The sequence below is a fragment of the Carcharhinus amblyrhynchos genome, chromosome 9, assembly GCF_965287045.1.
Source record: "Carcharhinus amblyrhynchos chromosome 9, sCarAmb.v2.hapA, whole genome shotgun sequence".
NCBI classification, from domain to species: domain Eukaryota; kingdom Metazoa; phylum Chordata; class Chondrichthyes; order Carcharhiniformes; family Carcharhinidae; genus Carcharhinus; species Carcharhinus amblyrhynchos.
Window position 1 is genome coordinate 40,122,380 of NC_137332.1, and position 15,320 is coordinate 40,137,699.

Consider the following 15,320-nt stretch of genomic DNA (forward strand, 5'->3'; position numbering starts at 1 on the left):
AAAGCGTAAAAGATTGAGTCATTGGTGATGTTTATCTGCTTGCATCTTATTATGGTGGATCATGTAGCTCTACTGCTGAAGATACACAATGAAGTGGTTAAGGACCTGGTGTTCTGTGCCTCACATCCCTTCAACCTGAGAACATAGCTTTCTGTGCTACAAATGTAGATTGAGCTTAACTTCACGTCATTGTAGCACCTCACTTTTCACATTAGCGCCTATGAAAGGAAATGTCTGGACCTTTTAGTATATTTTGTACAATCATATATTGTATAATTTGATCTTTAAATAATTTATTACAGTCAAGTAAATAGCGTAGCTCAGTTAGAAATGCTCTTGCTTCTGAGTGACAGGGCTGTTGGTTTAAACCCCATAATTGATTAATGCAAAGATATAGGCCAACTCTTAAGGCAGTCTTGGGAAATTGCTGCACTGCCGGTGAATTTCAAATACAATATTAAAAAATACCTCACTTATTGGTTCATTAAAATTCCATGGGGAAACCTGAAGAGCTGGGATTTCTCCCAGTTCTCTGGCCAACCCTTTTATATAGCTATATAACCATGACTTGAAAACAGACTATCTGGTCTTTCATTAATTTGTTGTGGGAACTTGCGATGTTAAACTGCACCAACTGGTTGCAACACCAAGTAAATTTCCACCATTGAATATTCCTCATCTAGTGACCACTCTGGTGCAAGCGTGGCTATCTGCTAACATTATTGCCTGATCCTAGAAGTTCCGACTGTGTTAGTCACTTCACTCTGCAATGCATTAGTAGTTCCATTCAGCCGTTGTTATGCTGCTGAAATAGGATTACGAGTTTTAAGACCTGATGGCTTTGAAATATTTCTTTGCAGTCGGTGAAACACTAGCTTTCTATGAACAGAACACCAGAGAATTTCTTTATCCTGGTCACCGGTTGACACCAAGCTATCCTGGGATGGACAGAGAGCTACTAATGAAGAGATCAGTTGATTTTCCTGTGAGTATTGATGTGGAGTTAATTCCTAATATAAAATCTCACAATACATCACAACATAGCTTTTGTTCCATGGAATAAAAATCTTCTTTTATAAATCCAATTTTAAGAGATTTAGTGCAGAGGGGAGCATTTTGCACTTTTTGGAAACAGTGTTGGACTATGATAGTAGATCTCCCGGTCAGAGATGCTATAGTAAGAAGTCTCACAACACCAGGTTAAAGTTCAATAGATTTATTTGGTAGCACAAACCACAAGCTTTTGGAGCGCGGCCCCTTCATCAAGTGAGTGGGAATTCTGTTCACAAACAGGGCATATACAGGTACAAACTCAATTTTCAAGATAATGGTTGGAACGTAAGGCTTTACAGGTAATCAAGTCTTAAAGGTACAGACAATGTGAATGAAGAGAGGGTTAAGCACAGGTTAAAGGGATGTGTATTGTCCCAAGCCACGACAGTTAGTGAGATTTTGCAAGCCCAGGCAAGGCATTGGTGTTACAGATAGTGTGACATGAACCCAAGATTCCGGTTGAAGCCGTCCTTATGTGTGCGGAACTTGGCTATCGGTTTTTGCTCAGCGATTCTGCGTTGTGTGTTGTGAAGGCTACCTTGGAGAACGCTACCCGAAGATCAGAGGCGGAATGTCCATGACTGCTGAAGTGTTCCCCAAGAGGAAGAGAACACTCCTGTCTGGTGACAATCATTTTATCATTCTATAGATTGTCACCAGAGAGGAGTGTTCTCTTCCTGTTGGGAAATACTTAAGCAGTCACGGACATTCCGCCTCTGATCTTCGCGTAAGCATTCTCCAAGGTGGCCTTCACAACACATGACCACGCAGAATCGCTGAGCAAAAACTGATAGCCAAGCTCTACACACATGAGGGCGGCCTCAACGAGAATCTTGGGTTCATGTCACACTATCTATAACCCCCACGATTTGCCTGGGCTTGCAAAATCTCACTAACTGTCCTGCCTGGAGACAATATACATCTCTTTAACCTGTGCTTTACCCTGTCTCCATTCACATTGTCGGCACCTTTAAGATTTGATTACCTGTAAAGACTCGCATTCCAACCATTATCTTGAAAATTGAGTTTGTATCTATATATGCCCTGTTTGTGAACAGGATTCCCGCTACTTGATGAAGGAGCCGTGCTCCAAAAGCTAGTGACTTGTGCTACCAAATAAACCTGTTGGACTTTAACCTGGTGTTGTGAGACTTCTTACTGTGCTTACTCCAGTCCAGATGCCAGCATCTCCACATCAGAGATGCTATATGCAGGACAGGACAGGAAACAGTCACTCAAGAATTCCCAAGTAAAGTATACCATATTAGAGTCAGAGAAAAGGCTTATTTTACTCTGACATTAATATTAACCTATTGCATGAGTATGATGTTTGCATTTTATATGAAGATGGGAAACTTTCATCTGAGTACTAATCTGGCTTCAAACCTAGGCTTCACTTTTTTCTGGTAAACTATATATTCCCCTTAATTGCTTAAAATTGTTTTTATAAGAGAGGATGTTTTATAGCATTTGGCTTTGCTGGATAGAATATGTATAGCAAAAGGCAACTATACGCTTAACCTGATAATAAGTTTATTGAAGAGTATAAAGAACGGGTAGATACAAAAACAGAAAATGCTGGAAAATCTCAGCAGGTCTGACAGCATCTTTGGGGACGGAGTAGACTCAATGTTTTGAGTCTAGATGACCATTCATCAGAGCCACGAGCAAAGAGAATGAGCAGAGATTTATATTATGAAGGTGGGGGGGTGCAGGGATGGAATGAGACAAAGGGAGTGTAAATGAGGATGCAGAAGGCTGAGAAGCCGCTAGAAGTGTCCATTAAGTGATCAGAACATGTGAATAGCAAAACAGGAATACAGATGGTTAAGGGACTACCTGGGGATTATGGCAGTTGCCCTGAAGGCAGGGAGAGGGAGGGAGGAGGCAAGAAGGAGAGCTGGAATGGAGAAGTGGAAAAATGGAAGTGAGAAAGAAGGATGATAAAATGAATCAATGAGATGAAACAGAATGAAATAAAACAAATGGAAATGGGGTGAAGGTGGAGCAGGGAGTTCATACTCTGAAGTAATTGAACTGTTCAGTCCAGAAGGCTGTAAAGTGCCCAGTGGGAACATGAGGTGCTATTCCTCCTGTTTGCGTTTTGGGTTCACTAGATCATTGCAAAAGGTCAAGGACGGACATGTGGACAGGAGAGCAAGTGTGTTGAAGTAGCAAGCGACAAAAAGTTTTGGGTCCTGCTTGTGGATAGACCGAAGATGTTCAGCAAAACGGTCACCCAGTCTGCATTTGGTCTCTCCGATGTAGAATAGACTGCATTAGGAACATCCAATGCAATAGATCAGATTGAAGGAGCTGCATGTGGAGCGCTGCTTCACCTGAAAAGGATGTTTAGGGTTTAGGGTGAGCTGGGAGGAGGTAAAGGGGCAGATATTGCACCATCTGCAATTGCATGGGAAGGTGCTGTGGTCAGGGGGTGAGATGTTGGGTGTGATGGGGAGTATACCAGGATGTTCCGGAAGGAACAGTCCCTGAGGAATGCTGATGGGGTTGGGGGAGTGGGGTTGTGGAGGGGAAGATGTGTTGAGCAGTGGCATCATGCTGGAGTTGGCAGAAGATGGTGGAGAATGACCCTTTGAATGTGGAGACTGGTGGGGTGAAAAGTGAGGATAAGGGGGACCCTATCCTGGTTCTGGTAGGGAGAGGAGGAGGTGAGAGGAATAGCCTGGGGGATGGGTTGGACACAGTTAAAAACCCTGTCAACCAGAGCGAGTGGAAAACCACGGATTGAGAAAGAAAAGACACATCGGCAGTGCTGTTTTAGAAAGTGGCATGATTAGAACAGATGAAGGAACTGAGAGAATGGGATGAATTTATTACAGGATGTGGGGTGGGAAGAGCTGTAGTCAGGTAGTTGTGGGAGTTGGTGGGCTTGTAATGGATACTAGTGGACAGTTTATCACCAGAAATGGAGAGAGAAAGAGGACAAGGAAGGGAAGAGATGTGTCAGATGTGGAGCATGTAAAGCTAATAGAGGGATGGAAATTGGAAGAAAAATTGATAAATTTTTCCAGGTGTGGACGAGAGCATGAAGTGGCACCAAAATAGTCGTCAATGACCCGGCAAAGGAGTTGTGGGAAGGGGTGGGAGTAGGACTGCTGCAGGAAATGCTCCATGTAACCCGTAAAGAGACAGGCATAACTGGCACCCCTGTGGGTGCCCATAGCCACACCTTTTATCTGGAGAAAGTGAGATAAGTTAAAGGAGAAATTGTTGAGTGAGAGAACCAGTTCAGCTAGACAGAGGAGAGTGGTGGTGTATTGTGATTTTTCAGACTTCTGTTCAAGGAAGAAGCAAAGAGCTTTGAGGCCATCCTGGTAGGAATTGGAGGTGTAAAGGGATTGGACATCCATGGTGAGGAGGAGACAATTTGGGCTGAAGAATTGGAAGTCGTTGATGTGGTGTAGGGCACCAGAGGAATTGTGGATGTGGTGGGAAGGGACTGAACAATAGGAGAGAGAAAGGAGTCAAGATAGGAGGAAATGGAGCAGGAACAGGCTGACACGATGGGCCTACAAGGGCAGTCCTGTTTGTGGATTTTGGGAAGGAGGTAGAAGCCGGCTGTCCAGGTTGGGAGGCAATGAGGTTGGAGGCTGTAGAGGGAAGATCCCCGGAGGAGATGAGGTCATTGACAGTCCTGTAAACGTAAGAACATCAGAAATAGGAGCAGGAGTAGGCCATCCAGCCCTTCGAGCCTGCCCCGCCATTCAATAAGATCATGGCTGATCTGTCGTGTCTCAGTTCCACATTCCCGCCCTCTCCCCATAACCCTTAATCCCCTCGCTTATCAAAAACCCATCAACCCGCGTCTATTGCCGAAGCATCTGCATGGTCTCCCCAATGTACCATGATTCGGGACATCCTTTCCTGCAGTGTATCACGTAGACAACTTTAGCTGAGTTACAAGAGTATGTACCGTGTACGTGGTGGATGGTGTTCTCACGTGAGATGATAGCATCCGTGTCGATGATCCGGCATGTCTTGCAGAGGTTGCTGTGGCAGGTTGTGTGGTGTCGTGGTCACTGTTCTGAAGGCTGGGTAGTTTGCTGCAGACAGTGGTCTGTATGAGGTTGTACGGTTGTTTGAAGGCAAGAAATGGGGGTGTGTGGATGGCCTTGGCGAGATGTTCATCTTCATCAATGACGTGTTGAGACTCCGGAGAAGATGTCATAGCTTCTCCGCTCCGGGGAAGTACTGGATGACGAAGGGTACTCTGTCCACCGTGCTCCGTGCTTGTCTTCTGAGGAGGCCGGTGCGGTTTCACTGTGGCGCATCGAAACTGTCGATTGATGAGTTGAGCGCCACATCCTGTTCTTTCGAGGGCGTCTTTCAGTGTCTGGAGGTGTCTGTTGCGATCCTCCTCATCTGAGCATGAAGGGCTTAGAAACATAGAAAAACTACAGCACAAACAGGCCCTTCAGCCCACAAGTTGCGCCGATCATATCTCTACCTACTAGGCTTACCCACAACCTTCAATCCTACTAAGTCCCATGTACTCATCCAGAAGTCTCTTCAAAGACCCTATTGAATCCGCTTGTCCATAGGGGACGGCTTCTTTAATGTGTTTAGAGTGGAAGCTGGAGAAGTGGAGCATTGTGGGGTTGTCTGTGGGCTTGTGGTACAGTGAGGTGCTGAGGTGATTGTCCTTAACGGAGATGCGTGTGTCCAAGAATGCAGCCGATTCCAGAGAATAGTCCATGATGAGTCTGATGGTGGGATAGAACTTGTTGATGTCGTCATATATCTGTTTCAGTGATTGTTCATCATGAGTCCAAAGGAAAAAAATGTCATCGATATATCTAGTGTATAGCACTGGTTAAAGGTCCTATGCGGTGAAGAAGTCTTGTTCGAGCCTGTGCATGAAGATGTTGGCATACTGAGGTGCACTTCTTGCCTTCAAACAACTGCACAACCTCAAACAAAGCATTGTCATCAGCAAACTACCCAGCCTTCAGGAGAACAGTGACCATGACACCACACAACCCCGCCACAGCAATGTCTGCAGGACATGCCGGATCATTGACGTGGACGCCATCATCTCACGTGAGAATACGATCCACCAGGTACACGGTACATACTCTTGCAACTTGACCAACGTTGTCTACGTGATACGCTGCAGGAAAGGATGTCCCGAGGCATGGTACATTGGAGAGACCATGCAGACGCTACGACAAAGGATCAATGAACACCGCTCGACAATCACCAGGCACGACTGTTCGCTTCCTGTTGGTGAACACTTCAGTGGTCATGGGCACTCGGCCTATGATCTTCGGGTAAATGTTCTCCAAGGCGGCCTTCATGACATACGACAGCGCAGAGTTGCTGAGCGGAAACTGACAGCCAAGTTCTACACACATGAGGACGGCCTCAACCAGGATCTTGGGTTCATGTCACATTATTTGTAATCCTCAGGACTTGCCTGGGCTTGCAACATCTCACTTATTGTCCTGTCTGGAGACAATACACATCGCTTTAGCCTATGCTTAATGCTACCTCCACTCACGTTGTCTGCACCTTTAAGACTTGAATAGCTGTAAAGACTCGCATTCTAATCAGTATTCTGTAAACTGAGTGTGTGCCTTTATATGCTCTGTCGAAGGGGAAAAGCCCCGAAAGCTAGTGGTGTTTGCTACCAAATAAACCTGTTGGACTTTAACCTGGTGTTGTGAGACTTCTTACTGTGATACGTTTTAGATAGACATTCTTTGATGGTCTGGTTCGTTCTCCCAACCATCCCCGAGGACTGTGGACGATGGAGGCAGTGATATGACAGTTGAATGTTCAGTAACCTGTGCACCTCTTGACACAGTGCCCCTGTAAATTGTGTCCCTTGGTCCGAGTTGATTTATTGCAGAAGTTCCCACCTTGGAATGACGTCTTTCAACAAGGTTTTGGCAATGTGTGAGACTGGCCTTCCTGATGGGGCTGCCTCCACCCATCTAGAGAACATATCCACAATAACTAAGACTCCTGTGTACTTTTTACATGCTGGTAGTGTGATGTAGTCCACTTGTAAGTGACGAAGAGATCCTGGAGGAGCCGGTGTAGCCAACATGGGTAGCTTAACTGCTGTTCCCGTGTTATTTTTCTGACAGGTGACGCAGGTTTCATCTACTATCTTGTCCTGTGCTCTGAAACGTGGGTTCCATCATGTCTGGGAGAATCTCTGAACTATTTTATCCGTTCCAACATGTCCCAAAGAGTGAATCTGTCGCCAAATAAGGAAGGATTGAGGTGGGACCTATCATTCAATTACTTCTGTGTCTCCAGACACTATCATTAAAGAGCTCCACTCTGTTTTCCATCCATTCCCACTTCTCACGGCTACACATATTTTACATTTCTTCTTTCTGCAACAGTGTCTGCAGGGTTGTACACACTGGTCGCTGCTTTGTTGTTTCATCATCATTTTGTCTGCCTTCCCTAGTGGCTTGTCTTGTCGTTTCATCAGCTAGCGCATTGCCTTTAGCTTCCGGAGTATCTTCTTTTGTGTGTGCTTTACAGTTAAGGGTCATGAGCTCACTTGGAAGCTGTCCAGCTGTACAGTGTCATAACAAAGAAGAATTAGTAGACTGTTTTTAACAGGAGTACAAGCCACAGTAAGGAACCCTCTGTGTTGGCCAAAATCATGTGCTATCCCAAATGCGCACCTAGAATCAGTGTAGATATTGGTATCCTGACCTTCAGCCAATTTACAGGCTTCAGTAAACACCTTTAGTTCTGCTCGTTGGCCTGAGGTGCCTGGAGGTGTTGATCCCTGTACTAACACAGCATTTTCTGTTGTCACAGTCCAGCCTACCTTTTGAACTCCATCTTCCACTATGGATGACCCATCTGTGTAGAGGACCCAGTGTGAGTTAGATAGAAGAAGTTCAAGCATTTCTTGCTGTGATTCCAAGACTTGAATAAAACCAACACAGTTATGGTATTCGTATGATGCTTCCCCTATAGGCAGCATAGTAGCTGGTTTGGTTTTGAGAGGACATACATGTGACGCCTCCCCTTTGTCTGAATGATCACTGTCTGAGTCAGAGCTGGAATCCTCATGGTGTTAATCAATTTCAGCCACAAGTCTCCTCCTATTCTCTTTCTCTACACCCTCCAAATTTGGATACACGCTCGCAGTAGGCAGAACTTGTGGGGGCGGACGGGACGAGTTGCCATCTGTAGTCTCACCTCTGCGAGGACTATGTTTAACTTCCTTGAGAGCTCTCAATTCTTCTCTCAATCTCTTCGCATGAACTTCCACTTTCGTGGACATTTTCTTTCTTCTATCTTGCTGCAATTTTAGGGTGATTATCTCTTGTCGCAATTGTGACATTATCACCATGCACATAGACAATTTATTTTTAGTAATTCTTTTCCAAGTCGTTTTCCAAATGCCCGTTGCACGTCTGGTAGGGGCCATAACCCCCGTTATGATCAGTGTGAATAGTAAACTTTTGTCTTAAAACATCTATTTGTTTCTCCAACTGTAACTTCTTTCCCAATCATTGATTTATATATTTCTGTGTCTCTTGTTCGCTAACTTCAGGGGGCTCCGTGCCTCCCTTCACAGTTGTAGGTTTCTTATGTGAACTGGCCATTTAAATATCCCGTTTAAATCAGTAGAGACATCCCGTTTAAATCAATCATTTATTAATAGAGGCACCCCATACTTCATCTTTTTTAGAGATACCCTGAAAGTCTTGAAATTCCTTAGAGGATTGTATACCCGATTACTTCATCAACTGACTTCTATGATGTGTCATCTGAGATGGAAAAAATCCTTGATCTTAAGAAAAGAAAGGGAGGAGAGCTTACCTCCTTTTTTTTAATTCATTCATGGGACATGGGCATCGCTGGCTGGCCAGCATTTATTGCCTGTCCCTTGTTGCCTTTGAGAAGGTGGTGGTGAACTGCCCTCTTAAATTGCTGCAGCCTAAGTTCTCTGGGTTGACATACAATGCTGTTATGGAGAGAATTCCAGGATTTTGACCCAGCGACTATTGCAAATGCATTCATTTCTCTGCCTCTTCTCTTGACTTTGGTGCTTCCTTTTCTGATCTTCAGATGTTGATCATCCTTGCCAAATATGACAATTGTTGAATTCTGGCGTCAAACTGTTAGATTTTAGCTTCAAATCCTGGTTCTTAAGAGAGTCAGTTTGGTCATGAACTTTTGGGGGTGATTCTCCCAAAACTGGTGAATTGGTAGGAAAATTCGTCTAGATCACGACTGTTTTTTCACTGCAACTTCAGATCTGAATCTCCCCATTCTGTGCTATGCAGAGGTCACAATTGTGAATATCATTAAAAACCCAGAGGGGCAGGTCTATTCATGCCAGAGCTTTGACAGTTCTGGAACTCTGCGCAAGCACAGTGGTCCCGATTTGTCAGTCTCCCCTTTTGCTAGCCAGCTTGATTGCTGGCCAGCCTGGGACCAGTGCTGCCTCTCCCAACACCGTTGTGGCCCCTGCAACAATTCCCAGGCCAGACTTGACCTCTCTCTCTGATGTCCAGCCCATCTCCCCCCAAGCAGTGGCAGTCCCCCACCCACTCACCCCATCAGACCCCCCCCACCCATGAGACAGCACCCCCCGCCCCACTCCACCAGCAGTCCACCACCCTGTCCAGCCTGCCCCAATTGCTGGTCTCGCTCCAGCACATACCAATCATAAGAACATAACAATTAGGAGTAGGAGTATACCATCTGGCCCCCCGAGCCTGCTTTGCCATTCAATAAGATAATGGTTGATCTTTTTGTGGACCCAAGCTCCACTTATCTGCCCGCTCACTATAATCCTTAATTCCTTTACTGTTCAAAAATTTATCTATTCTTGCCTTAAAAACATTCAATGAGGTAGCCTCAACTGCTTCATTGGGCAGGGAATTCCACAGATTCACGACCCTTTGTGTGAAGAAGTTCCTCCTCAACTCAGTCCTAAATCGGCTTCCCCTTATTTTGAGGCTATGCCCCCAGTTCTAGTTTCACCTGCCAAGGGAAGCAACTTCCCTGCTTCTATTTTATCCATTCCCTTCTTAATCTTATATGTTTCTATAAGATCTCCCCTCATTCTTCTGAATTCCAAAGAGTATAGCCCCAGTCTACTCAGTCTCTCGTCATAAGCCAACCCTCTCAACCTCGTGAATTTCCTCTGCATCCCGTCAGTGCCAGTATGTTCTTTCTCAAGTAAGGAGACTGAAACTGTACACAGCCTCACCAGCACCTTATACAGCTTTAACATAGAACCATAGAACATTACAGCACAGAAACAGGCCTTCTTGGCTGTGCTGAACCATTTTACTGCCTAGTCCCACTGGACCATATCCCTCCACACCCCTCTCATCCATGTACCTGTCCCAGTTTTTCTTAAAAGTTAAAAGTGAGCCCGCATTTACCACTTCATCTGGCAGCTCGTTCCACACTCCCACCACTCTCTGTGTGAAGAAGCCCCCCCTCAATATTTCCTTTAAACTTATCCCCCTTCACCCTTAACCTATGTCCTCTGGTTTATTTCTCCCCTAGCCTCAATGGAAAAAGCCTGCATGCATTCATTCTACCTATACCCATCATAATTTTATACACCTGTATCAAATCTCCCCTCATTCTTCTGTTCTGCAGGGAATAAAGTCCTAACCTATTCAACCTTTCTCTGTAACTCAGTTTCTCAAGTCCCGGTAACATCCTTGTAAACCTTCTCTGCACTCTTTCAACCTTATTAATATCCTTCCTGTAATTAGATGACTAAAACTGCAACATAATCTCGCTGTTTTTAAACTCCATGCCTCTAGCAATGAAGGACAAAATTTCATTTGCCTTCTTAATTACCTGCTGCACCTGCAAACCAACTCCTTGAAATTCCTGCACAAGGACATCCAGGTCCCTCTGCACAGCAGCATACTACAATTTTTTACCACTTAAATAATAATTTGCTTTATTCCTACCAAAATGGATGACCTCACATTTACCAACATTGTACTCCATCTGCCAGACCCTTCCCCACTCACTTAAACTATCTATATCCCTATGCAGACTTCCAGCATCCTCTGCACACTTTGCTCTTCCACCCACCTTAGTATCATCTGCAAATTTTGACACACTACACTTGTTCCCCAACTCCAAATCATCTACGTATATCTTAAACAATTGCAGTCCCAACACTGATAAGAACATAAGAACATAAGAACGTAAGAAATAGGAGCAGGAGTAGGCCATCTAGCCCTTCGAGCCTGCCCCGCCATTCAATAAGATCATGGCTGATCTGTTGTGGCTCAGTTCCACTTTCCCGCCCTCTCCCCATAACCCTTAATCCCCTCTCTTATCAAGAACCCATCAACCCGCTTCTTAAAAATATTTAGCGAGGCAGCCTCCACCACTTCAACGGGCAGAGAATTCCAGAGATTCACCACCCTTTGAGTGAAGAAGTTCCTCCTCAACTCCGTTCTAAACCGCCTCCCCTTTATCTTGAGGCTGTGCCCCCTAGTCCTACTGTCTTTTTTGAGCGGGAAGAGTCTCTCCACCTCTATCCTATCCATCCCATTCATCATCTTATACGTCTCAATGAGATCTCCCCTCATTCTTCTAAACTCTAGCGAGTACAAGCCTAGTTTATTCAGCCTCTCCTCATAGCTCAATCCCCTCAACTCCGGTATCAGCCTAGTAAACCTCCTCTGCACTCCCTCCAGGGCCAAAATATCCTTGCGCAGGTGCGGCGCCCAAAACTGCACACAGTACTCCAGCTGCAGCCTCACCAATGCCCTATACAGCTGCAGCAAGACCTCCCTACTTCTATATTCAATCCCCCTCGCTATGAAGGCCAGCATCCCATTCGCCTTCCTGACCACCTGCTGCACCTGCAAGCTGGGTTTTTGCGACTCATGCACAAGGACCCCGAGGTCCCTCTGCACCGTCGCCTGCTGCTGCAGTGATCCCTGAGGCACACCACTAATCATTGATTGCCAACCAGAAAACATACATTTACCCCCATTCTTTGCTTCCTGTTAGTTAAACAATCCTCCATCCATGCTAATACATTACCCATAACACTGCACCTTCATCTTATGTTGCAGTGTTTGGTGCGGCACCTTCTTAAATGCCTTCTGGAAATCCAGATACACCACGTCTACAGGCTTCCCATTGTCCACTGCACATGTAATGTTCTCAAAGAATTCCATCAAATTAGCCAAACATGACCTGCCCTTCATGAACCCATGCTGCGTCTTACCAATGGGACAATTTATATCCAGATGTCTTGCTAGTTCTTCCTTGATGATAGATTCAAGCATTTTCCCTACTGCAGAAATTAAGTTAACAGGCCTATAGTTACCTGCCTTTTGTCTACCTCCTTTTTTAAACAGTGGCGTCACATTTGCTGTTTTCCAATCTGCGGGAACTACCCCAGAGCCTAGCAAATTTTGGTAAATTACCACTAGTGCATTCGCTATTTCTCCCCCCATCTCTTATTATATCCTGGGATGCATTCCATCAGGACCAGGAGATTTGTCTACCCTTAGCCCCATTAACTTGCCCAACACTACCTCTTTCGTGATAATGATAGTTTCTAAGTTCTCACTTGCCATAGCCTTCCTGTCATCAATTTTTGGCATGTTATTTGTGTCTTCCACTGTGAAGACTGACACAAAATACCTGTTCAATGCCTCAGCCATTTTCTCCTTTCCAGTTATTACATACCTCTTCTCGTCCTCTAAAGGAACAATGTTTACTTTCGCCACTCTTTTTCATTTTATATATTTGTAGAAAGTTTTGCTAAGTGTTTTTATATTCTGAGCTAATTTACTCTCATAATCCATCTTACCTTTCTTTATAGCTTTTTTCCTGGCTTTCTGCTGATCTTTAAAGATTTCCCAATCCGCTAGGTTCCCACTAATCTTTGTGGCTTTGTATGCATTTTCTTTAATTTGATACCCTCCTTGCCAATCATAATGCAGAATGGCAGTTGGACCCCCCCAACCCCCACCCCCACCAATTCCACCCCCCCACCCCCCAGCCCTGCCCACTATAGGCCTCACCCCCTGGGCATGGGCACTTTGCCCATTGAGCAGTGCCATGGGGCACAGGCTAGCACTGCCAGGGTGCCCATACCTGGGGGCACCACCCCCTCATCACCCAACCCCCGGGGGGGGCCCCAATTGTCCCCCTTCATTCTGGCAGGCTCTCCCATTAGTTCCCCGAACTCCAGAAGCTACTCTAAACCCTGCTGAAATGAAGTACTTCTGGAGGGGTATGAGATGCTATTGGGCCTGGCAAGATCAGTGCTGGGTCCGATAATCCACATTTAAACTACACTTAAAATATGTTAAAAACAGATTCAAATGACTTACCTCTCTTCCTGCCAGTTTTCAGCATGGTCTTGACAGCGATTGTTCCCTTGCTCTGGGAGACGCGCATACATCGGGAACACATGCGCAAATCCCTCGCAATGGTGACACGCGATTCCCCCAACCAGATCTGCCAGGAAATTTGTGGGTCACAATGAGAGAATTGGCACCTTTATTTTGAAGGCATGTGATGTCCAATCTAGCCATACAGTGTCATAACAAAGAAGGTTTTCTTGAGTCCCTCTTTTTATACTCTCACTGTTGCCAAACAGATTTTACAACTTAAACAACTTCCCAATAAGCACCTTCCCCTTATTCTCTAGGCTGCGGGTTGAACCGGTTCTAACCAGCTCCACAGCCCCAAGCTTGTTTGCAAACAACTTTTTGTCTTCTACCACAGGTTGCAACAGTTTGATACATGATGCTTCAAATTCTTCAATACGAAAGTGGAAAACCTCATATTTATCAAAGTTACTGCATCTGCCATGCACATGCCCACAGTCTCAGCCTGTCCAAATCACACTGAAGCATCTCTGCATCCTCCTCACAGTTCACCCCCCTGCCCAACTTTGTCTCATCTGCAAATTTGGAGATAACACATTGAGTTCCCTCTTCCAAATCGTTAATATATAATGTGAACAGCTGGGGTCCCAGCACAGATCCCTGCAGAACCCCACTAGTCATTGACTGCCAATCAGAAAAAGACCCATTTTTGCCAACTCTTTGCTGCCTATCTGCTAAGCAGCTTCATGGAGACTTATTATTTTATAGGTTATTTGAAAAGTTAAACTATAAAATTTTAGTTACGATTGAATATCCAGCCAGGTATCTGAATATTTGATGGGAGTAAAGATATTTACATAGATGGGGAAATAGGTTGTCAAATTAACAGTGTTTCCAGTTAACTGGATAGGACTGAATACATTGCCATTCTTTCCTACTTTAAAATCTCGTGTTTCTATCAATCTCAGATTAAATATAGCTTTGAAACTGCAAGTTTTTTAGAAGTCATATAATGTTGAAAAAATAATTCCCCCCTCCCCCACTTATTTAATGTTGCACAATGGCGAAGATGTATCATCAGCCAACCAAATTGTGTTGAGGATTTGAATTCCTAGATTTTGGAAGTACATCAATATAATACACCATTGGAATGAAGAATATTTTCCCTCCAAAAACAGATGACAAAATAATGTATCATATCTGGGAATTGAATTGCAGACCTAGTAATTTAATTGTGCCAGAAAATGGGTACAAATGGATATTGCATGCACCAGTTTGTGCTGGGCCAGGCAGCATACCATATTTGTGTTGCAAGCTGATAGTAGATGTGCTGGTCAAGCTACTCATATTGCCTTTTTGGAGGATCAGAAATTGGGCATTTCTGATGCCACATAAATACAGTGTCAGATAATCAATATTTTTATCCATATGCTTTCTAAGCTAGCACCTGTGGAAATTATAACATTCAGGGCACAGGATGTTTCCATATTTATTACATTTGATTCTGCCTCATTGTTCATTTTATTTTTGTTCTAGATTTGGTGTAGTTGTTTACATTTGTACTGAAGTGAGGTCAGGATCCAGAAGGCTAGATACAAAGAAGACAATTGGGGATGTTAGTAAGAATGTTAGTAAGGATTGTGCAACTATTGGTAAATTGGAAATGGGAGGGATAGTTTAAGTTAAGTGCTTTTCAATTAACTGTTCTTTTGAGAATACTAGCAGGTAGTGGCACAAGTGAATGATGCCTCTACTGCTTGTGCTCCTTTTCATGCTCTTCCTCCTGCCGTACTTCTTGCTCCCAGGATGTGCTTAGGACTGATCCCTCATAATTGCAAAACTAAGGGACATACAGCAAATGATCTCATCTGGATACCCATTCAGGAGTTTGCTGCAGAGTTGCACAGGAAAAGTCTACACATT

The 15,320-nt window shown here is 44.5% G+C and overlaps 1 protein-coding gene across 2 annotated transcripts in view; it reads left to right on the top strand.

Moving 5' to 3' along the window:
* spata6 (spermatogenesis associated 6) overlaps nt 1–15,320 on the top strand; it is a 100,978-nt gene that overhangs the window by 33,056 nt on the left and 52,602 nt on the right. For both annotated transcript variants that reach the window (XM_080195502.1, XM_080195503.1), the window contains exon 5: nt 861–985. In XM_080195502.1, coding sequence (XP_080051628.1) covers nt 861–985 — 125 coding nt within the window. The remainder of the gene's footprint in view (nt 1–860; nt 986–15,320) is intronic.